Genomic DNA, 23,715 nt, shown 5'->3' with positions numbered 1-23,715 from the left:
ATTGAAATGAGGCATAACTTGCTGTATCATTGTCTGTGCACCTAATTCATCATTGTCTGTGCACCTAATTCATGCATGTGTTGCCTTTTTCAAACCATGGGCCTCATTTATAAAAAGTGACGCATCGCTGCGTGAAAACATTGATGCGTCACTTTTCATTGCGCCCTCCTTGCGACACCAATGATTCGTCATATTTACATATGACGCATCATTGCGCAAGCTGTTACAGATACGTCAGTATTTCTGACGTATCTGTAAGCGCAAAAGTGACGCATTGCAGGAGTGTATCACAAAAGTGACGCAACTCCAGCAATGCGTCCTTTCACATGGGCAAGCCCCATGTGAAAGGGACTGAGTCAGTCTTACGCCTGCTGTGAGGCAGGCGCAAGATTTTGACGCAAGGGCGTCCTAGAAATGACGCAGTGAAATCTCATAGATTTCACTGCGTCAATTCTACGACCCTTTCTTGTGTCAATACGCCTCCTTTGCATGCATTATACCTGGCGCAGGGATAATGTGGCGCAGGGGTTTACAAAGTGACGTATCTACCTAGATGCGTCACTTTGTAAATATGGCGCAACATGGAGCATTTTTTACGCCGCCGGTGCGTCACTTTTTGTGACGCACCGATGGCGTAAAAGTGATGCACAGCCTCATAAATGAAGCCCCATATCCCATGATACCAACAGCAGGAATTAGAATTTACTATTTGGGTGCAAACTCTTGGTTACTCTCTAATTGGTATGTGCACGCACTGGCATTGAGTGTATTAGAAGGAAATAATGTCTTCAAAATGGTGACTGATCTTCAGTCGACAGATTCTATTAAAAGGTAAATGTTAAAATATTTAAGAATACTGACCTGAACATTATCAACAAAGTAAGTACACACAGAGGAATATATAGTAGACTTGTTAGCGTCACTCGACATCTATTTCGCTTGACAGTATTGTGCAAGTCGATATATTATAGTCGATGTTGGTGCAGGTCGATATTAAAAGTCAATATTTCTGTCACACACCTCTTTTAAAGGGTCCTTGATCATAATTATATTTATGTTCAATAAATCCCATTTTCATAATTAGATATTAAATAGTGAATTGAACAGCATGCCAATATCAAACAAATGCACATACTTTGAGGAAACTTGGGGGGATTGTCATTGACGTCAGAGAGGGTGATGTTCACAGTTGTTGACCCCGACAATCCTCCAACTTGTCCGGCCATGTCTTTGGCTTGAATGACAACTGAGTAGTGTTCCTTTGCTTCTCGGTCCATGCTTGGCAATGCAGTCCGGATCACACCTGTGATGTGAAAACAAAAGCAAAAGTTCCAAAATGTCAGGAAGCAATTCTACTCAGTGAGCACAAGTGGCTAAAAAAAGGAATATATGGTGATTAAAGGAAAATGTAGGGTCTTAAAATGATTTGAGTATTTGTGGACAGATAGCTAAACTCGGTTCAATACACAACTGAAATTAATCTGTATCAATCAAGTTCTGCTTTTTTCTAATCTTTAGAAATTCAGACAGACATATCCTTCAAAATGGGAAAGAAATCCGTGCCAGTGCAATGCTTGATAAAATATAAACATGTTTTGATGTAATTCACTCCCTTTGAAACTGCACAAAAACAATTTGAACTCGCTTTTCAATTCAACATCTGCTTGATGCCATATGAAAGCAAATCACGTGACGCACCATAAATGGAGGATACTGTATCATGATATACAAAATGTTATGTTTGAGTTTCTACAAATTTGTTTCAACTTACAGCTAAGACACTTTCCTAAAAAATGTATACTATGTAGGATAAGAGCAACAGAAAAATTGTGATTTGAGAAATAAATTAGGAATTGGTATTGGTCTTCCTAGAATAATTAATAATGTCAGCGCCTTACAGACTACCTGTGGTCTGCTGCTTTTACTTCTTATTGCCTAGTGCAATGTAAGGACTGTGGCAATGTGTAAATGATAAAAGAGAGCTTAAATTATGTTTTTTAATGTGGTGTTATAAATATGAGAACAAGCAATACGATGGTCAGAATAATGATAAAATAATATCATCGTGAAATCAACTGTATTCACATTTAGTAAATGCATAAAAGTACAAATGTTAAATATGCAACACATAAAAATATGCAACAAAGCTGGTTTAGATGTTAAAAATATGAAACATATTTTAAAAAAATGGCCTTCTGTAACCTATACAACCTCTAGAAGCAAGACACGTACTTAGGGAACAGTAACAATTGCACTAAGGCACTGCACATACAGAGCTTCAAGAATGGTTTTCAGTGGTTAAAAATTCAAAATAGAGCAACCCCACCTCTTTCTAATCTGTAAAACTGAATGCAAGAAGCTCGCTGTCATGCAACAGATGAAAGGAGTTTATTACTGCAAGAGCTAGATCTTGCACAAGTTTTCTCAGCATTGGAATAATAAATCTTTTTCTTCAACGACTTATAAAATAGGCAAAAGAATAAAATGTGAGAAGTGGATTGGGTGGACCACCCATCACAAGGGCAAGGAGACAATTGATTAAGTGAGTACACTTATACCGGGTAGCCAACCCTTAAAGGGAAGATGCTCAGTCTCAACCGAGTCAGTAGGAAGCAGTGCATATTGTTAGAAACAAAGGAAAGATAGGAGGCATGTCCTCTTGCCACCAAGGGCAATGTCTGATAAGTTAATACCGTAGATTTGGATTGGTTTTGTTGTCACCTACCCTGTTCCCACTTGGCAATAAAAAGATCTTTTGATCTCGATTTGGGAAACGACAAACAGTGAGATGGGGAATCCTACAAGAACGCTAAGCCAAGATCATTAAAAGTCAGCTTTACATATGCTAACCAAGGTAAAACGGATGCGCAGTCAAGAGTAACTATATCCCCAAGCACCATTTGATTTAATTTAAGAGAGTTCCTTTTCCAAATTGTTAGTCATAGTAAAAGTGGGCCAGTTTGATGGAATCTATACTAATATAATAAAGAGAGAGCCCAATCCTTTGAGGCGGGTAATCTCAGGAACCACAGCACCAATCACAACAACGTTGGAAAGGGCAGTTGCAGCAGAAGGACATAGGCTATGCAGACGCCCACCATACACATTTAAAAGGTAAAAGAACCGTGCCAACAAAGTATTCCCTTGTGGGCGTGTCTGCATTGTGCTGTGGGCGTGTACTAGAGGCGTGACAAACGTTGGGGTGTGTGGTACGTTCCGCCCTTCCTGCCATGTCTCATATCGTGTGCTGTGGGCGTGTGCTGGGGGCGTGGGAGTGTGCGGGGCGTGGGATTATGGGGAAAAAAAGCGAGCGTTGTGCTCAATATTTCATTGTTTTTTCTTCCCAGGTTCTGTATATTCCAGCTCCGGGTGTCCACCCTGCTCCCTTTAAATACCCCTGCACCCCATAATCATAACCCACCCTTACTCCTTAAAATACCCCAACACCCTTCAACACTAACCCACCATAACCCTATAAATATACCCTGTGCCCCAAAACCCAAACCTATCCCTAAACCCTAAAAATACCCTGTACCCCAAAACCCAAACCTAGCCCTGAACCCTATAATTACCCCTGTACCTCAAAACCCAAACTTACACCTGAACCCTAAAAATACCCCTGTACCCCAAAACTCAAACCTAGCCCTGAACCTTAAAAATACCCCTATACCCAAAACCCCAAACTACCCCTGAACCCTAAAATACCCCTGTACCCCAAAACCCAAACCTAGCCCTGAACCCTTAAAATACCCCTGTACCCCAAAAAAGAAACCTACCCCTGAACCCTAAAAATACCCATGTACCCCAAAACCCAAACCTAGCCTTGAACCATAAAAATAACCGTGTACCCCAAAACCCAAACCTAGCCCTGAACCCTAAAATACCCATGTACCCCAAAACCTAAACCTAGCCCTGAACCCTAAAAATACCCCTGTACCCCATAACCCAAAACTATATCTGAACCCTTTAAATACCCAAACAGCCCAAAACATATACCTTAGTACCCCAAAAACAGATACCCCTATACCCATACTTACCTTATCCAAACATTTTTAAAAAAACATGCTTTTACCATTCATGCATTTACAACCAATTTCGCTGTAAATGTATGCATGGTAAAAGCATATAAAATGTAATGCCATGAGTTATATTGGCATTGCGGCGTCATGGTACTTTTGTAATGAAAGTATGCGGAGTGATGGTATGCGGAAAGAAAGTTGCGTAATAATGGGTGTTTACCCTCCCCCGGAAAGTGCATTGGTGGCACAGCGGCCCACATCTCTAGCAACATACTCATATTTTTTCACCACCGATTTGAAAATGCACAGGTCTCTCTCATGGATGGAAAGCACTGACATACACTTTTAGACACACCTCCCGCCACAAGTTCTAGATTGCGAACTTTAGAGATGGGGATCTACGTTCGAATCTCGGCATCAGCTCAACATCCTGTGATTCCAGGCAAATCGCTTTGTCTCCCCGTGCCTACCACAAATTAATGTGTTCTTCTGTAACATAAATTGCGCTCATGCCATGTTGTCGAGTTCGCGCTATATAATATTGTAAGGAAAAATATAGTAGGGAAACTCGAGTTCACACACTACTGAAAGCGCACTCTTAAGTGCATCAGCAGTGCACTGTGAATCGGAGCGTTTCACAGGCCTGTCACAGATAAGAAATGCTATCAAAACGAAATCCTACAAAACAATATACTACTGGCCGGCAGCAATTCATACCTGGACAACGTCGGGAAGGGCTAGTAGTCAATTTTAAAGGAGAGACCTAGTTCTTTATGAACAATGATATTCGGGCAGGAGGCTGGGCGGGACAGCAATCTTTATAGAAATGTATCCTCAACTGCCTGTAAAACATCCACTTGCGCCTAAATTGCAGCTCCATAGAAAGCTATAGATCCTGATTTTGCCAGGTAAATATCCACCATTTCCTTACTTGGTTTCTTTCCCAGATTAGAGGCGAATTTCCACAGCGCTACTAATAATAATAATCATAGTCGTAATTCAATTATTTCTTTATTTATACCGCACTGTATATCTCTTTGGTAACTTCAAAGTTCTATAGTTTTGGATGAAATTTGGAGTGAAAATAGGGATTGAGCAAATGTTCAGCCATCTCAGACATCAAGGCATTCATGCAGAGGAATCTCTCTTTCGTACAGGCAAATATATGGAAAGCATTGTCGAGGAAGCTGTTAATAATAATTAATGGTATATTGTTCCCACAGTTATAAGTTATTAGGTTTTTCCAAGTTACTTAGACGTACCATGATTACATAGATGCACAATACCGAGGGCACGGTCGAAATAAGATAATGGAACTCTCATTAGGTGAATTGCTATATCCTTATATTGTACATAGATGTAACAGGGCATCACATATCATTTGCATCCCTTCTGAGTCCTTGTGTGCAGGAGGAAGCTAGGCCGAAATGCATACTCCCTTCCAGTGCCAGGATGCAGGATTTTGACATGTGCCCCCTTCCAGAGTTGGAGTGGTATCTTGGCCTCTATTTGTACCTTCTTCAGCACTTGTGTGCCGGAGGCATCTGTACTGCAGTTCACAGGCTCTTACTCTTGCGAGCCTACCTGAGTCTTATGCGAGTGAGGCGGATATATTTGTAGGGACGGAAGCGCTGTGTGCAGCCTCTCTCTAAACACTTTACTATTTTCATGGGCTCTCTCCTCTTGTGAGCAGGATTATTGAGCTTGTGCCTTGCTACTGCTACATTAATACTCACTTGCAAAAAAGGTATTTTATTGATAATGAATGTAATAGAGATAATATTGTCTTCCATGGATTACAATCCTAATGATATTATAAGAGGAATACTAATACTACTGTTATATATATATATATATATATATATATATTGAAGTCAAAACAGCGCCGTGAAGCGGTGCCCATGAAGCTCCGGCCACAGAACGAGACGGGTCCCCCAAGCGTGCCCAGGGTATAGCACGCAAAATATGCACAGGAAGCTACGACCCCCCCCCCCCACTCCCCCCCGAGAGGGAAGAAACTGGAGGGACACAACGGGGAACCATGGAGAAAGTCTTTATTGCGGAGTGGGAGGCATGACGCGTTTCGGCTGGAATGCCTTTATCAAATGCCAAACACTGAAAGCTGCTAACTGCCACCTTTCAAACAGTCCATTTCTCTCCCATTGGTGGAAGCCCAGCTGAGTCGCTCAATAGCAAAACGCCTCATCGCAGTCACTTTGGACAGATTACGGCTCCCAGAAAAAGTTGAAAGCTGATTTGGAATGAATGAAAAGGGAATTTTTTCAATGGCGCTCTGGATCTTTGGCTTGACCCATTCCAGGACTGTGATGTTTAATTCCAGTCGAAGTGATCTAAGGTTTTGATGAAAAGCAGCCATAAAACATTGAACCTGTCAGCATATGACACTCAGATAGCTCGTTCCCAAGTTTTAAATGCACATCCCTTGTTTCAGCCGCAAGGTATGAAATGAACAGAGAAGGGGGTTCCCCGAGGGTGTCTTAGTGATGTAGGCAGGTAATGAGGGGGAAGAAACCAATTATAGAAAAGGAGAGAACCCTGCCTCAGGATATATAGGCCCTAGCTATGGGGTCCTGACTGATACATATGGAGGGGTGATTAACCAAGGGGTTGACGGCACATAGCAAAATCACATGGTCGAATCAAGGGGACTAGACAGTTTATTTTATGAAAATATATTTTTTTTATTTTTATTTTTATTTCATGATACAAAAAATACTTTTTTTGGGGAGCAATATAGATTTTGTTAGGATATATCACAGGTGCATATAAAAACAAATAGATTTGAAGACAGAAATGTCACAACAATTCATCCTACCCAGTAACAGCCTCAATTCACACGCACATACTCATTCATTTCAACCCTACTTACACTCTCTCTCCTAGTTACATACACCAATCGCTCTCTCATTCATTCTACTTTCCCTTGCAATTATAGCACATAGGTGGTCAAGTCGGGATGTTCATCCGGGTAGTTGGTTTTAGCTACGGGTCCTGGTGTTGTGAGGGCAATAGCTGTATTCCAGGGGACATACGCCGACGCGCGTTTCGGTGACCGGCCAGTGAGGCCGCACCTTCGTCAGGGCAAGGGGCAGTATACTGGGGCGGGCACAAAGGTATAAAACTCTGTAATAGAGAGCAGAACAAAATATATTTTTACTATTCTGTTTAGTTATGTACATATTCAGAAAACTGATCTCTCTCTTTTTTTAAAAAAACAACAACAATAATGAGTTTTCATCCACAATGATTATAACAATTTTCAAGTATTTAAGCAGACATGATTCTAATGTTTCCATCAATTACTTTTTTCATTTTAAACAGTTTTGCAGCAAAAACTCCTGCATTCGGCCAGTGATTGCCACGCCACGTCAACCCTCTTAAGGCACTCCCTAATGCAGATTCCCTAGTGAGTGAAATCTGGAAGGCATCATGATGGCCTTAACTGTATGGACCATGGAGCACATTTTAGCACAGAACGGGACATCTTCACTTACATACAGCTGTATTTTTATTTTTTTCACACACATTCACTTGTATTTAGGTTTATTTCCGTCTTCACCTCGGGTACACGCATGACAAGGATACCCCTATAGTTAACTCGCCCTAGTTAGTTAGAGACGATCCTAAAGGAGCATGTCTAGATATTTATAATCAAGAGTACGATTGTTATATACTTCCTCCGCCATATAACGTTGGTAATTTCAATATTTTACCTGGTTCTTTATTCAGTTCTGCTGTTCAAAGAAAGCAGGCTTCAGAGGACCTCATCCGGTACATGGGCGTTTACGCTGTAATAGTTTCGTGGGACTGAATATTTACAGTTAGGTTCCTGTAAGAAGCAGATGGAGAACCTATTTTATTTCTAGACTTGATCATAGTTCGGGTGCTTAACTAGAACCTTAATCTTTTCTAAGCTTAATGCCATGTAGAATTTATATGAGGGTCTTTCTTTCATTCCTTTCATTTATTCAGTAGGAACTGATTTTATAGACTCCTACTTAGAAGGAAACCTATTCATTGTTGATCACGCTCTAGAACGTACCCCATGTTGCACTAATCACCTACCTATTTAGGTATTGTGGTGTTCAAACTGGTTTCTGGGAGGCAGTTCAAGACAGCAGTTGACAGCAACAGGGCCTATCAAATAAAGCACAGTTATATCAATTTATAGTACTGGCCCCCCTAAATAGATAGTCATCGCTATGGGGGGATAGTGGGAGAGTTTGTTAACACATTCCAGCGCACCTCCCCATGGTAAGAGGTCTAGTCAGATACATAGCTGGGGTACAAGCTTTCAGTGTTAGTCCGTTTCATTTCAAGGTATCTCCTGTCCAGCGGTATACCTTTATATAGAGCCTATCGATTCTAGGTCCGTGGTAATCAAAGGCCTGATCCACCCATCCCTCATATTTTTAAATTATTATTATTAACATCTTTGGATGATTTTATTTACCTTTCCGAGTTCAAAACGGAGTTAGAACTCTAGAATGCCACTCATATTCATATATAGATATTTTATCTCTCAGTGGGTTCCGGGAGCGTAGGGATACACAGTTCCAGTAGGTGCCTATATGCCTGCGAGTAAGGACAATGATTAAAGGCAGCTAGTACCCCTCGTTATCCCTCTTCATTAATTTGTTGTTATAGCTATCGTTTTTACCTCTTTGTAGGCGGGATGACATCTTGGAAGCGGTTTCAATATTATTCAATTTCCCTGCTATTTAAGAGAGCCTTTCACGCAGTTCCGGGCCGTTTCCAACAAGAGCTGACTGCTACATTGCCTACAGGGGGATAGTGGAGAAAGTTTTTAGAAGCGGGGAATATCCCTGGTGGTATTCCAAAATACGCGAGGCTCCCGCATAGCACTTACCTTATTCCCGGACGCCTGTATCCTCAAGATGGGGTTCCGCCGACTCAGTCCGTCGGCCAGTTGAGAGATGCCGGTTCTCTCGCATTTTCGGCGTCCTATTTAAGTATCGGCATATCCGCGCTTCGTGGGCGTTCCTTCTCAGCTGGCCCTGATTAGAACGATGAAGACAGAGGGCGGACTCTCGCTACCTTTGTGTCCTAGGTCGCCATATTGTGTACACCGACGGCGGTCATGTTAATAATAATCTGAGGGAATGTGGCGGCCATCAAAGTAAAGCCGATCATCTCTTGTCACAATGCCTAATGTTATTGAGGGTAATAGTACCCACCGTTATAGCTAACGTGTTATTTATTATCAACGGCGCTATTGCTTATTAGGACATTATTTTACTCTCCCTACCTTTATTTCCTACGTCGCCATATTGTGTATATCGACGGCAGTCATGTTAATAATAATCAGAGGGAATGCAGCAGCCATCAAAGTAAAACCGATATTCTCTTTTGCCGCAATGCCTATTAATATATTATTAGGTTCCTGAGGGTAAAAGTATTCCCCGTGGTAGCTAGCGTATTATTTAGTATCACCGGCGCTCTTACTTTTTAGGACATTATTTGATGCAGGCGCACCAGTAACTAGACTTCATACAGACTCAATTACTGCAACGTGTAGTTTTATGAATCTTATTTAGGAATCAATCAAAGCAGCAAGTAGAATACTGTTCTACTATAATATATTAATAGGCATTGCGGCAAAAGAGAATATCGGTTTTACTTTGATGGCTGCCGCATTCCCTCTGATTATTATTAACATGACTGCCGTCGATATACACAATATGGCGACGTAGGAAATAAAGGTAGGGAGAGTAAAATAATGTCCTAATAAGCAATAGCGCCGTTGATAATAAATAACACGTTAGCTATAACGGTGGGTACTATTACCCTCAATAACATTAGGCATTGTGACAAGAGATGATCGGCTTTACTTTGATGGCCGCCACATTCCCTCAGATTATTATTAACATGACCGCCGTCGGTGTACACAATATGGCGACCTAGGACACAAAGGTAGCGAGAGTCCGCCCTCTGTCTTCATCGTTCTAATCAGGGCCAGCTGAGAAGGAACGCCCACGAAGCGCGGATATGCCGATACTTAAATAGGACGCCGAAAATGCGAGAGAACCGGCATCTCTCAACTGGCCGACGGACTGAGTCGGCGGAACCCCATCTTGAGGATACAGGCGTCCGGGAATAAGGTAAGTGCTATGCGGGAGCCTCGCGTATTTCGGAATACCACCAGGGATATTCCCCGCTTCTAAAAACTTTCTCCACTATCCCCCTGTAGGCAATGTAGCAGTCAGCTCTTGTTGGAAACGGCCCGGAACTGCGTGAAAGGCTCTCTTAAATAGCAGGGAAATTGAATAATATTGAAACCGCTTCCAAGATGTCATCCCGCCTACAAAGAGGTAAAAACGATAGCTATAACAACAAATTAATGAAGAGGGATAACGAGGGGTACTAGCTGCCTTTAATCATTGTCCTTACTCGCAGGCATATAGGCACCTACTGGAACTGTGTATCCCTACGCTCCCGGAACCCACTGAGAGATAAAATATCTATATATGAATATGAGTGGCATTCTAGAGTTCTAACTCCGTTTTGAACTCGGAAAGGTAAATAAAATCATCCAAAGATGTTAATAATAATAATTTAAAAATATGAGGGATGGGTGGATCAGGCCTTTGATTACCACGGACCTAGAATCGATAGGCTCTATATAAAGGTATACCGCTGGACAGGAGATACCTTGAAATGAAACGGACTAACACTGAAAGCTTGTACCCCAGCTATGTATCTGACTAGACCTCTTACCATGGGGAGGTGCGCTGGAATGTGTTAACAAATGCTCCCACTATCCCCCCATAGCGATGACTATCTATTTAGGGGGGCCAGTACTATAAATTGATATAACTGTGCTTTATTTGATAGGCCCTGTTGCTGTCAACTGCTGTCTTGAACTGCCTCCCAGAAACCAGTTTGAACACCACAATACCTAAATAGGTAGGTGATTAGTGCAACATGGGGTACGTTCTAGAGCGTGATCAACAATGAATAGGTTTCCTTCTAAGTAGGAGTCTATAAAATCAGTTCCTACTGAATAAATGAAAGGAATGAAAGAAAGACCCTCATATAAATTCTACATGGCATTAAGCTTAGAAAAGATTAAGGTTCTAGTTAAGCACCCAAACTATGATCAAGTCTAGAAATAAAATAGGTTCTCCATCTGCTTCTTACAGGAACCTAACTGTAAATATTCAGTCCCACGAAACTATTACAGCGTAAACGCCCATGTACCGGATGAGGTCCTCTGAAGCCTGCTTTCTTTGAACAGCAGAACTGAATAAAGAACCAGGTAAAATATTGAAATTACCAACGTTATATGGTGGAGGAAGTATATAACAATCGTACTCTTGATTATAAATATCTAGACATGCTCCTTTAGGACCGTCTCTAACTAACTAGGGCGAGTTAACTATAGGGGTATCCTTGTCATGCGTGTACCCGAGGTGAAGACGGAAATAAACCTAAATACAAGTGAATGTGTGTGAAAAAAATAAAAATACAGCTGTATGTAAGTGAAGATGTCCCGTTCTGTGCTAAAATGTGCTCCATGGTCCATACAGTTAAGGCCATCATGATGCCTTCCAGATTTCACTCACTAGGGAATCTGCATTAGGGAGTGCCTTAAGAGGGTTGACGTGGCGTGGCAATCACTGGCCGAATGCAGGAGTTTTTGCTGCAAAACTGTTTAAAATGAAAAAAGTAATTGATGGAAACATTAGAATCATGTCTGCTTAAATACTTGAAAATTGTTATAATCATTGTGGATGAAAACTCATTATTGTTGTTTTTTTTTTAAAAAAAGAGAGAGATCAGTTTTCTGAATATGTACATAACTAAACAGAATAGTAAAAATATATTTTGTTCTGCTCTCTATTACAGAGTTTTATACCTTTGTGCCCGCCCCAGTATACTGCCCCTTGCCCTGACGAAGGTGCGGCCTCACTGGCCGGTCACCGAAACGCGCGTCGGCGTATGTCCCCTGGAATACAGCTATTGCCCTCACAACACCAGGACCCGTAGCTAAAACCAACTACCCGGATGAACATCCCGACTTGACCACCTATGTGCTATAATTACAAGGGAAAGTAGAATGAATGAGAGAGCGATTGGTGTATGTAACTAGGAGAGAGAGTGTAAGTAGGGTTGAAATGAATGAGTATGTGCGTGTGAATTGAGGCTGTTACTGGGTAGGATGAATTGTTGTGACATTTCTGTCTTCAAATCTATTTGTTTTTATATGCACCTGTGATATATCCTAACAAAATCTATATTGCTCCCCAAAAAAAGTATTTTTTGTATCATGAAATAAAAATAAAAATAAAAAAAATATATTTTCATAAAATAAACTGTCTAGTCCCCTTGATTCGACCATGTGATTTTGCTATGTGCCGTCAACCCCTTGGTTAATCACCCCTCCATATGTATCAGTCAGGACCCCATAGCTAGGGCCTATATATCCTGAGGCAGGGTTCTCTCCTTTTCTATAATCAGCCGCAAGGTATAACATATTGAACCACGTATTCAAAGGTATTGCATCTGCATTATAGCTTGTCACAATTCAACCTAAAACAATGGCATAAAATGAGAGAGAAACTGTGAATGTGTTTCTAAATATCCCGTTGTAACTTGGTCTGTTTGTCTTGCTCTGTTACTGAGCCAAGGACATAATTCTGCTACAGCATTACAAATAAGCAGAGTCTCAGAATGTCTCTGCCAGTAAATTACCCTGATTGGCTTGAAGGCTGTGATCCTGTTACCGTTAGTCAGAGCAGCAGCTGAAAAGGTGCTGTGATTGTCAGTTATGCTTCACTGACAGTGTCTGTTTTCAGTGTGTCACGCAATAATTTTTTGGCTCCAGCTGCGAAGACGGAGCCAGTATCACGCAGCTTGCTTCCTTGTTGATTTGTTGTTGTTCCACTACCTGCAAATCATAGGCTGAGAGCAGCTGCTAAAGCTTGACAATAATGGAAGCCTTAAAGTCGCCCCTATTGTTCTCAGATTGCAGGTTAAGAGCGCTGAAATTTGTTTTCTTGTTTTCATCCCAGTAGCTCTCTTTAAAATACACTAACAAATTACCATTTGCGTGTAGGCAACCAGTCAGCATGTGCAGAGGTAAGTACGTTTATGGCAGAGGAGACATTGCAGCTCTTGTGTTTTGTATGTTTTACTCTCTGCTCTTGCCGTGGCACACAAAGGATATCGCAGACGTTCTCCATTTTCTTTACTCTTGTAGTTGACCTCTGCTCATGACTAAGACACACATAATCAGTGCATCCCTTTTGTGTTTCTAATCAATTTGACCTGTCCTTATTTAGATACAGTGGCGGCTCGCAGAGGTAACGCTGTGGAGGGGTGAGGTGGGGTGTGGCCGGGCAGGGTTGGGGGCGGGGGGGGGGGGCATGGGGGTACTGGAGACCGACATATGATGGCAAAGATTAAAGTAAGGAAAGAAATAAATAAAACCATTTACCTTGCACTCACCACATTGCCGAGTCGATGCGGTGAGCGCAGGGTAAGTGGTTTGTGGGGAATGAGATTTTAATATCAATTTATGATCAATTTAATAACTTATCTCATTCGTCAATTTTGGATCGCTTATTATCTGTCATTGAGTAAAAGACAAACCCCGCACGGGTTAGATCAACCCCATTAACTGACGCCACTCTGAAGAACCACTTACAACTGGTAAAGTTTTTGAAAGTTTTATATAAAAGTCAAATTTTAATGCGAATACAATCCTCTCAGGATAAATCTCAAAAAGTATACAAAAGAATACAAAATCGAGAATCAGCAAATTAAAGCATCAATGTGAAGTGGTTCCTTTGCGTCATCTACAGAAAGAGAAAATAATCAAGTTAAATCTGTCCCTACCCTATACTACGTGACATCCCTACTTCGCAAGTTCCTAACCTAAAAAGGTGTCAGCAGTTTGACTCCCAAAGAAGTTCAAACTTTCTTAGCCTCTAAAGGTAATTTAAGTTTAAGAAGCAGTACCCTCGCTGCCTACCCATCCGCTCACTAAGGGTCCTCGGCCTACTGCTCTCTTGCTCTCTGATCTCTCTCAGCGCATCTGCTCAAGTCATCTACTCTGAGCTCTCTATGATGGCCTCTGCTCGGAGCTGTTCGCTTTCGCCTTCGCTATCTTCTCCCCGGGGTGCTGTCCCTAAAATACACAATCACAGTGTGGGTGGAACGCCCCTTCGACGCCCACCACGGACTTTCCCCGTGAGGTCATCTTCTAGCTTTTCCTTGCTTCGTCTCTTTTGCCGTCCGTTAAGTTGACCTTTCTCCTCAGATGTCATCTTCGTCTTCTTGTTGGTGACTTCATTCAATATTACAATTGACATTTTCGGAGCACAAGTCAATAACCTCAGCAGAACTTTAATCTTTATAGTTATGTATATAACCTTTCTTGGTCCTGTGAATGGACTTCTCAAAACAACTCTCAAATTCCAAGCGCTTCTTATCACGTTTAGGCCATAAACTCCGTCCAGCGTTGTCACCTTAAATCTAGCAAGAACTAGACTCCTTGGCTCGCACGTTCACATCAAGGCTATTCACGACTCCTGTGAGCCCACTAAATTACAAACAGCGGACTACCCTTCTGCGAACCCTTGGTCAGTCAGGTTAAAACCACAAATGACCTAAACCCTTCTAACATTCTTACAAGAAGCCTTCTACACAATATAACCTTTAACACACATTTATATACAATCGCATTTAGCAAATTCTTTGCGCATATGTGAATACATTGTACATAGAATATAAATTATATAGCGTATAACTTTATATTCTCATTTGTTACATCGCCGTGTATGTTCTCTGCACATTTCTCCATGTCACATTTCACGCGGTTTCTCCATTTAAAGTTACACACGTACATGAATTCTACTTTGCACGTTCTACATTTCGTAAGCATTTCTACACTTCTCTACATTAGCCCACTACGTATACGGGCCTTCTAAATCTAATACATTTCAAGAGTAAATACAGTTACATTTCCTATATTACTTTTGATTATAACAGTTGGCTTTATGCTATAAGTGTCAACTTCATGTTACAACTCCTACGTTTATGCGATATGCTTGTAAATATGGTCCATACATAATTTTTATTCAAATTTGCGCTCTCTCAGTCCCCCCTTTGATGACTTCTAGGAGTCATCACTAAATGCAATTTGAATAATATCTCTACACAGAACTAGTTACAAGGTTCCCTCGTTTTATCGTTTCGAGAGCTCTTAAACTTTTGTACTGTTGATCTTGTAAAGCAGCTAATCTCCTTTCTTGCTCTCTCATGGATCTTTGTAACCGGTTCGACCTATACCATTTATACAATTTAACTAAACCTAACAATGTGATTATGCAAATTAATACTATCAATACAGGTTTTAATATATACCACACAATGCCTTTACCAAGGTTGGCAACCCAACTTCCAACCTTTCCTACTCCATGACCTACTTTTTCCCAAACATTTATTTTTGATAAATCTTCGATCTCTTGATGAATCTGTGTAATGTTGCTTATGACTTTCTCAAGTGGTTTTGAATTATCAGGAATATAAGTACAACATTCCTGAACCTTCAAAGCCTTGCAAACTCCGCCTTCTTTTGCTAGCAGTACATCTAAAGCAAGTCGGTTCTGAAGAACCATTGCTCTAATCGACTGCATCTCTCCCTCCACTAACATTAATGACCTTGCAGTGCTTGCAGACAATCTATCTACAACTGTAGCTAGTCTCCTGATCTTAACATCGTTAAGTATTAAACCTAACATAGGAAACATCGCTCCAAATACATCTCCTACTACTTCTGCATCTCCTACTTCCCTTTTCGCTCTTGTCGAAGCCTTTCCTTCTATAATCGCTATGTCCTTTGCATGATATATTTTGGGGAAGACAATTGCCAAGTAACACGAACCATACCAATTGTCAGGCAGTTTTACATAGGCATTTCTTCCACATACAAAATACACATTTGGAATAGCTTGCATCCCTTTCATGAAATCTTTCGTATAGTACTCTAATCTAAAAGCATGTTCGCAATTTACTTCACCTACAAATACACTCTCATAATATGTCTTGCTTCGAGTTAAACATAACTTCCCTTTCTGCGTTCTATCCAATGCTATTGGACCATTGCTACCTTTCTTTTTATGTGCCTTCTCTTCTTCGGTCCAATCTGTTTTCCACTGTCCTGACATTTTCAGAATCTTCTGCCTTCTGTATCGGTCATCTACTTGTCCTATGAACTTCTTCTCTACCTCTGACACTTTGCAAGTTAGGTTATTTCTGCGTGCGTATGATGTATCCAATGTATCCCACGGAAGAAAGAACTTAGCTAGTCTATCCTCCTTTTTATAATAGTCCCACTTATTCATTTGTTTATAATTCGGAACTTCAGGCAATACCGAATCATAATTTGAAAAGTAGTACTCAAATCCTTCTCTACCATAAAATATACTAAGCAGTAAACTACATGTTATCCCATAAGTCAGTGGGAGATGATGATATCTAATGCCTTCGTCTACAGAAGCCGGCAACTGCATACAAACGTAGCAATCTTTGGCCTCCATGGCATCGATATACTCGTACAATAGTTTAGCATATGCGTTTGACCTAAAGTTTCCCTGTGACTCGTCTACGTGTAATCTACGAGCTTCATCTGCCAGTAACGCCTTTTCACGTATCTCATTGCTCTCCTCTTTCTTCCCCACAAGAGCAGGTCTCAAAGTCGTTACAGGCTTTACATCTGCTGTTTCTTTATCGCTTTCATGTCCTATTATGTATGATATTGTCACTACTGTAATTATGAGAAAAATTACTACTGTTATTAGTGTACCTATTATGCATTTAGCCTTTCGGTTTGGGTTGCCGTTCTCCATGTTATCAAAACAGCGTAGCTCCTTCTTTTGCGAAAAGTTTTTCTTTTCCAGTCTTTGTTTGCTTTATTTGCTTTCTCAGTCTGTAAAGTGCACTTTATCAACAAAGTCTCTTTTCGCAACAATGTCTTTTTCTTTTTAGCAACAGACAACCCTAACCATTCTCCGTCCTCTAAATGTAATCCCTAATTTTATTCTTCTTTCCACTCGGCGCTAGGTTATCTTCTTCTTTATAGCTTATATACAAAAGTCTTTATGCATCAACGATTATTCTCGTACCTGCAGCTTTCACAACAATTTCCAATAATTCAAAACGAATGACTTTTTCTTCTTCTTCTGGGATTTGATGACCAAAAGTTGGAAACTGTAATCTATTTAGCACTAGATCTTGAATTTGACTCAAATATGGGGGTATGGGAAGTGTGAAAGTCAGTAACCCCTCAGTCTCGAGTCCAGGCGTCAACATCCATATCTCCACTGCCACAAATGGATCGTGATCGATTACTTTCACTTTCTTCACTCTCCCAGATTTCTGTCCCCAAGACATCTGCTAGATAAGTCCACTCTGGGGTGGCGTACCTTCGGCAGGGCACACGTACCCTCCTCGATCTTCTTGGACTTTCAGTTCCTGAGTCTGTAGTTTCCTCTTCCTGATCCGATTCCTCAGCAATCGGGACAAGAGCTCTTTCTTGATCTGCTTTTAAGCTTGGCCTTCTCCTTCTCTCCGGCCAACTAGCTTCGTCTCTACTTGTCCTCCCGCTCCTTGTTCTTGGACTTGTCTCTTGGTCCCTCTCTGCTTGTTCAGTATCTGATTCGATCTCCCAATTACTCTCTTCTCCTGAGGCGTCTTCGGTCCCACTGGTGTCCTGACGTTCGTCGACCTGTTCCGTCTCAGTCTCAGCCTCTTCGATTACCTCCACAGCTTGATTTTCCCCCTCTATGGCTTCTCCGCTTTCCGCTGGATTCTCATCCGAGAGAGGAGCTGTTTCTTCTAGAGGTGTTGGCACTCTTCGGGTGTGTGAGGCGTGTATCCAGTTTGGCAGGCCTCCACACTTTACTGCAGTATTCGTCACAAGTATGACCTGAAACGGTCCTCTCCAGCGCACGTCTAAACAGTTCTTCCTGACGTGTTTTTTCACCAAAACCCAGTCCCCCGGACTCAGGTCATGGCACAAATCTTGTGCTGATGGAACCTCTGCAGCCTGGACCTGGAGGGACACAGAATTAACGGCATCAGATAGTCCCTTACAGTAGTCCAAGATCAAATCGTCTGTGATGTTCACTAGGGCTGCAGTCGGAACCGATGGCAATCTCATGGCTCTCCCCATTAGCACTTCATGTGGAGAGAGACCTGTTTTTCTATCTGGTGTGCTACGTATGCTCATAAGAACCACTGGAAGTGCGTCTGGCCAACTCAGGGATGTTGATGAACAAACTTTGGCAAGTCTGGACTTTATCGTGCTGTTGATTTGCTCTACAATCCCTGAAGCTTCTGTTCGATAGCTGCAATGTAGTTTCTGATCGATACCCAAAGCTGAACATAGCATCTTCACTATTTCGCTGTTAAAATGAGTTCCTCTGTCCGATTCCAAAGAGGATGGCACCCCAAACCTCGGTATCAACTCTCTAAGTAACAATTTCGCTACTGTGAGTGTATCGCACCTACGTGTAGGGTAAGCTTCAACCCATCTAGAAAATATGCAAACAATCACTAAAACGTATCTGAGTCTATTGCATTTAGGCATTTCTATGAAGTCAAGCTGCATTCTATTGAAAGGCCCCCCAGACCTCCCAATGTGACTCAATGTGACTGGTGTTCTCTTTCCCACGTTTAGCTGCTGACAGATCGCACATCGCTGACACACTGCTTCTGCCGCTACTCTAAACTTTGGGTTGAACCACGTTTGTCTGAATACTCTCACCATAGCATCTCTACCTATGTGTGCTGATCCATGCAATTTCCTTGCCATTGGACTAACAAGTTCATTTGGTAAAACTGCTCTCCCATCTGCAGATATCCAGAAATTCATCTCACTTCTAATACAACCAGCTGTTTCCCAACTCTTTTTCTCATCATCTGGTGCATTTTCCTGAACACTCCTTAGCTCATCCCACGTATCTACAGTATCTAACAACATTGTCAATTCAGTTCTTTCTTGGATTCCCCCCACTTTCACATCAGTGTGAGAATATCCCTGTTCTGCGCAGTAACGCGCTACCTCATCCGCATAGCGGTTACCTTGTGACACAAAATCTACATTTTTTGTATGCGCGGCACATTTGACAACTGCAATGGCTGATGGGCCTTGCAATGCCTCTAACAAGAGTCTCACGAATTCTCCATTCCTAATGGGAGAACCCGAGGAGGTCATGTAACCTCTTTGAGACCATAACTGCCCATAATCATGAACTACCCCGAAACCGTACTGGCTATCGGTGTATATGGTGACTCGAAGTTTGTCGCCTGCTAAACAAGCACGCGTCAAAGCAACTATTTCAGCTACCTGAGCAGAGTGTACTCCTTCCAGGCAAGCGGCTTCTATTACTCTCGTAATTGTGCAAACTGCATAAGCTGCTCTCAGCTGACCGATATCGTCTCTTACACATGAACCATCAACAAAGAAAATTTCATCGGGGTCAGTCAATGGCTCATCTACGATATCGGGTCTCGGTTTGGTGCATAGTTCAGTCACATCAAGGCAATCATGATCTGTACAAATTTCATCCTCGATCTCATTTGGAAGTGGCATCAAAGTTGCAGGATTCAAGACAGAGCATCTTTTTAGGGTCACATTCTCGGCAGCCAGTATGACTTGCTCGTAGCGTGTGAGCCTGCTATTTGTCAGATGCTGAGTCTTAGTCCTGGTCATTAACAATTCTACAGAATGCGGTACATACACCACTAACTGATGTCCCATTACCACGCTTTCAGAACGTTCAATGCTGACACCCGTTGCAGCTACGGATTTGAGACATCCGGGCAACGCTGCGGCTACTGGATCTAATGTAGCCGAAAAATACGCAACTGGCCTACGCGCATCTCCATGTATCTGAGCTAAAACTGCTAACGCGCATCCCTCTCTTTCGCAGCAGTAAAGCAAAAATGGTTTTGTGTAATCAGGCATCCCTAAAGCCGGGGCGCGACATAAGTCCTCCCTCAGCTGCAAAAACGCCATCAAACAATCTTTGTCCCATGGTACCGGATCACTTACTCCTTTGTGCGTCAGTTGTAATAACGGTTTTGCCTTTAGTGAAAAGTTAGCTATCCACTGCCGACAATAACCGACCATACCTAGAAACATCCTGACTTCTCTTTGTGTTGTAGGCGCGTTCATTCTCATGATCGCCTCTATTCTGTCTGGAGACACCTTCCGTTTTCCCTTTTCAATCCTATGGCCCAAGTATTGCACCTCAGTCATACAATATTGCAATTTACTTGGAGACACCTTGTGTCCGTTCTCGGCCAAGTGATTTAGCAAGGTTATGGTGTCTACTCTGCAAGCTTCCTCAGTTTCTGACGCAACTAGGAGGTCGTCTATGTACTGGACTAGAACCGAGTTCTTAGGCAGTACTAGACTTTCAAGATTCTTCTTCAATAGCTGGTTAAAGATCGATGGGCTTTCTGTATACCCCTGAGGGATACGACACCATGTTAAAACGCGATCTTCCAGCTTAAAAGCGAAAAGATACTGACTCTCTTCATCTAAGGGAATCGAAAAGAAAGCCTGGCACAAATCTATCACAGTAAACCATTCAGCTTGGAACGGTATCTGAAATAATATCACTGATGGATTCGGTACCACTGGACAACATGAGACAACAATATTATTAATCTTTCGAAGATCCTGCACTATTCTGTATTTCCCACTAGGCTTCTGCAAACCCATAATCGGGGAGTTACATGGGCTTCCCACGATCTCCTTCAGTATTCCCTGTTTAATCATGGATTCGATCACAGGCTTTATTCCTGCAATCGTCTCCGGTGTCAACTTGTATTGTGGTGTTCTTGGATATTCAGCATTGAGTCTTACCAAGATCTTTACTGGTTCTACTCCTTTAATCAATCCTATTTCCTCTCCAGTAAAATCCCACACCTCAGCTGACACTTTCTCCCTCAAATCCTGTGGAAGCTCCTCCACTGTTAAGGTAGGATATAGTTCCACGCACTCCTGCGAGTTGACAACCTTAAAATCGGCATCCTCATCATTGGTCTGCACTTCTACTCCTTCAGGTGTGCAATGTATTGTGCAATTTAGTTTACACAACAGATCTCTTCCTAGCAGACACACAGGGCTAGAATCACAGATCACAAACTGATGTTCGTCACTGTAATTCCCTATTTTTACTGATACTGGTTCTGTCAAAGGATTCGTCATTCTCTTGTTTGCGACTCCTACCACCTGAATCATCTCTCCCGATATTGGCAGACCTGGGACTACCGCTGATCTCAGCGTAGATCGAGTGGCCCCCGTATCCACCAAAAAGGTTGTAGGACATCCAGCTACTTCAGCCTCTACGTATGGTCCCCTCTGATCTACTTCCAGGGCTGCACCTAGAGTACAGTCTTCCTCCCTATTCACTCTTTGCCCTGTAAGAGGATCAACGTAGTAGCATTCTTCTCCTCCTACAAACAATGGCATTTGTCTATAGTTTTTCCCTCCATTTGTAATGCGAGGTGGTTGAGGAAACGGGGCTCGAGGAGTCTGAGTCCCCCCTTTGATAAACTTTCCCTTCGGGACTGCGGCTCCCTTAACCACGTTATTCTGTACCTCTTCCTCCTCTTGTTCTAATTCCCCTGTCATGACATTGTAAGGACACTTGCGTCGCCAATGTCCCACCTCATTACACTGATGGCACCTCGTTGTCTTTTTCAGTGTCGCAATATCCATTCTCGGTCTTGGTCTTTCCTCCTCATCTCTGCTCTGATTATTCTGTTTCTTCGCTTGCGTTCCTGTTCCCTGTTGCCGCTGTCCACCCTTTCCAGCTTCTTGCATTTGTACCAGCATTAGCTTTTCCTTGAGTTTCTTTGCCTTCGAATCTATTTCGTCGCTACAGTACCTTGCATATCTCAGAATCTCATCTAAAGGTTTGTTCTGCCAACAGATCAAATGCTGTTGTATCATCAGGCTTATGTCTGGTCTTAATCCTAGAACGAACTTCGACACAAACTGTCCTATGTCCTTAGGATCCATTACGTCTAACCCACTGTATTGTTTAAATGCTTTCAGTAACCTCTCATAAAACTCGTGAACTGTCTCTTTAGGCTCCTGAGTTGTTCGATCTATCTTAACCCAGTCTATGTCCTGCACTGGTACTTTCTCTTTTAGCCATGTTATTACTCTTTCGTATTTTTCCATGACTCTATCTGATGGACCATTTGTCCTGGCATCCCTATCGGGTTCACAAGTGGGCCATTCGATACTAAGTTTGCATGCCGTCCACAAATCTCCGGGTACTACGATATCGAACAATGTGTTCAAATCGATCCACAGCACCTTAGAGATCTTCACGAACCTCTCTACCTGCTTGTACCACTCAACGGGGTTTTCTCTAAGCTTCGGGAAAGAATTAGTGAATGCCGCCAAATCCCCCCTACTCCAAGGTACGTGAACGTAATTTCCGTTTGCGATTTCTCGCAAAGGGAAAGCTTCCATTCTCATTAGGTCTGTATCTTGGGACTTCACAATTGTACTTCTTCTGACAGATCCCCTCTTAGACCATTTTTCCTCCCATCTATCCAGATCTTTCCATATTCTAATACACATGACCAGTTCCCTTATGTGTACTCTTAGTCCAATCGTTCTACGTTCATCTAAATCTCGATCTGTGCAATTTAGCCTATGATTGGGCTGTAAAGCTTTAGTTCGTGACATGTCTATCATATACTTTTCTGCTAATTCGGATAGTTTTTCATGAGCTGCCCTTGCTTTCCGAGTAACATCCTTGGATAAGAACAATATTTCATCTGGTGCGTACAGCTCTAGCCTCTCTATTGCCACTGTGCCGTCAATTATTTCGTCCAAGTCTGATTTCAAACTCATTACATCAATCCGTCTTGCTTTTATTTCCGCTCTCAGTATGTCAGTCCTAGGTGGTTCGCTCATACCCCTCTCACCTCCACTATGCGCCCTACGCCTAAACACAGGTGAGTTATGAGGAGTTTTCCTTCCATCTCTTTGTTCCCACCTCTCTAGATCCCAAGCCTTTCCATCTTCCCGTGGGGTGTGGTGGAATAATGCTCCATCCCCCATCCCTGCATTCCGTCTTTTCGGCTCGGTTTCTCCAGATATGAGATAGGATCCACCGTTCTGTTCAAAACCACTGTAACTCGCTTGCTGTCTGGTGTCGCTCAATAAACGATAAGGTCCTTCTTGGCCCTCCATGCTCCCGTGATCTCGACCCTGATCACCAGAAGTATGGCGAGACGTTTCCCGACTCCCTATATTCTCATGACTTCGGTCGCGGTCACCGGATGCATGGCGAGACGTTTCCCGACTCTCCATGTTCCCGTGATTCCAATGTTGCGTCGTTTCACCCGGGGTATGGTGAGTGCATCTGAAAGTATTACGGTACTCCTGCGTCCTTCGTTCCCCCTCACTAAAGGTGACGCGAGGCACTTCGCCACACCCTGCACTCCTGTCATCGCACATTTGCCTATTGCCGCTGATAGTAGGACAATTATTTCCTCTGCTTTCCTGGCTCCCTCTCTCCCACTCCGGGCTGCTTTCGCCAGCTCCACAATGAGAGAGGATCCTGTTATCCTGGTCTCTCCACTCTGCTCCTGTTTCTAAACTTTTATTCCG

General features: G+C 42.4%; 1 protein-coding gene across 1 annotated transcript in view; it reads right to left on the bottom strand.

The window, feature by feature from the left end:
• Positions 1-23,715, bottom strand: part of CDH18 (cadherin 18) — a 2,230,955-nt gene that overhangs the window by 771,042 nt on the left and 1,436,198 nt on the right. Inside the window, exon 8 of the mRNA XM_086965396.1 lies at positions 1,136-1,303. Coding sequence (XP_086821522.1) covers positions 1,136-1,303 — 168 coding nt within the window. The remainder of the gene's footprint in view (positions 1-1,135; positions 1,304-23,715) is intronic.

This window comes from Lissotriton vulgaris, chromosome 4_1 (assembly GCF_964263255.1).
Source record: "Lissotriton vulgaris chromosome 4_1, aLisVul1.2, whole genome shotgun sequence".
NCBI classification, from domain to species: domain Eukaryota; kingdom Metazoa; phylum Chordata; class Amphibia; order Caudata; family Salamandridae; genus Lissotriton; species Lissotriton vulgaris.
The sequence above is the reverse complement of the archived record's forward strand: the minus strand, read 5'-3'. Positions and strand labels throughout refer to the sequence as shown.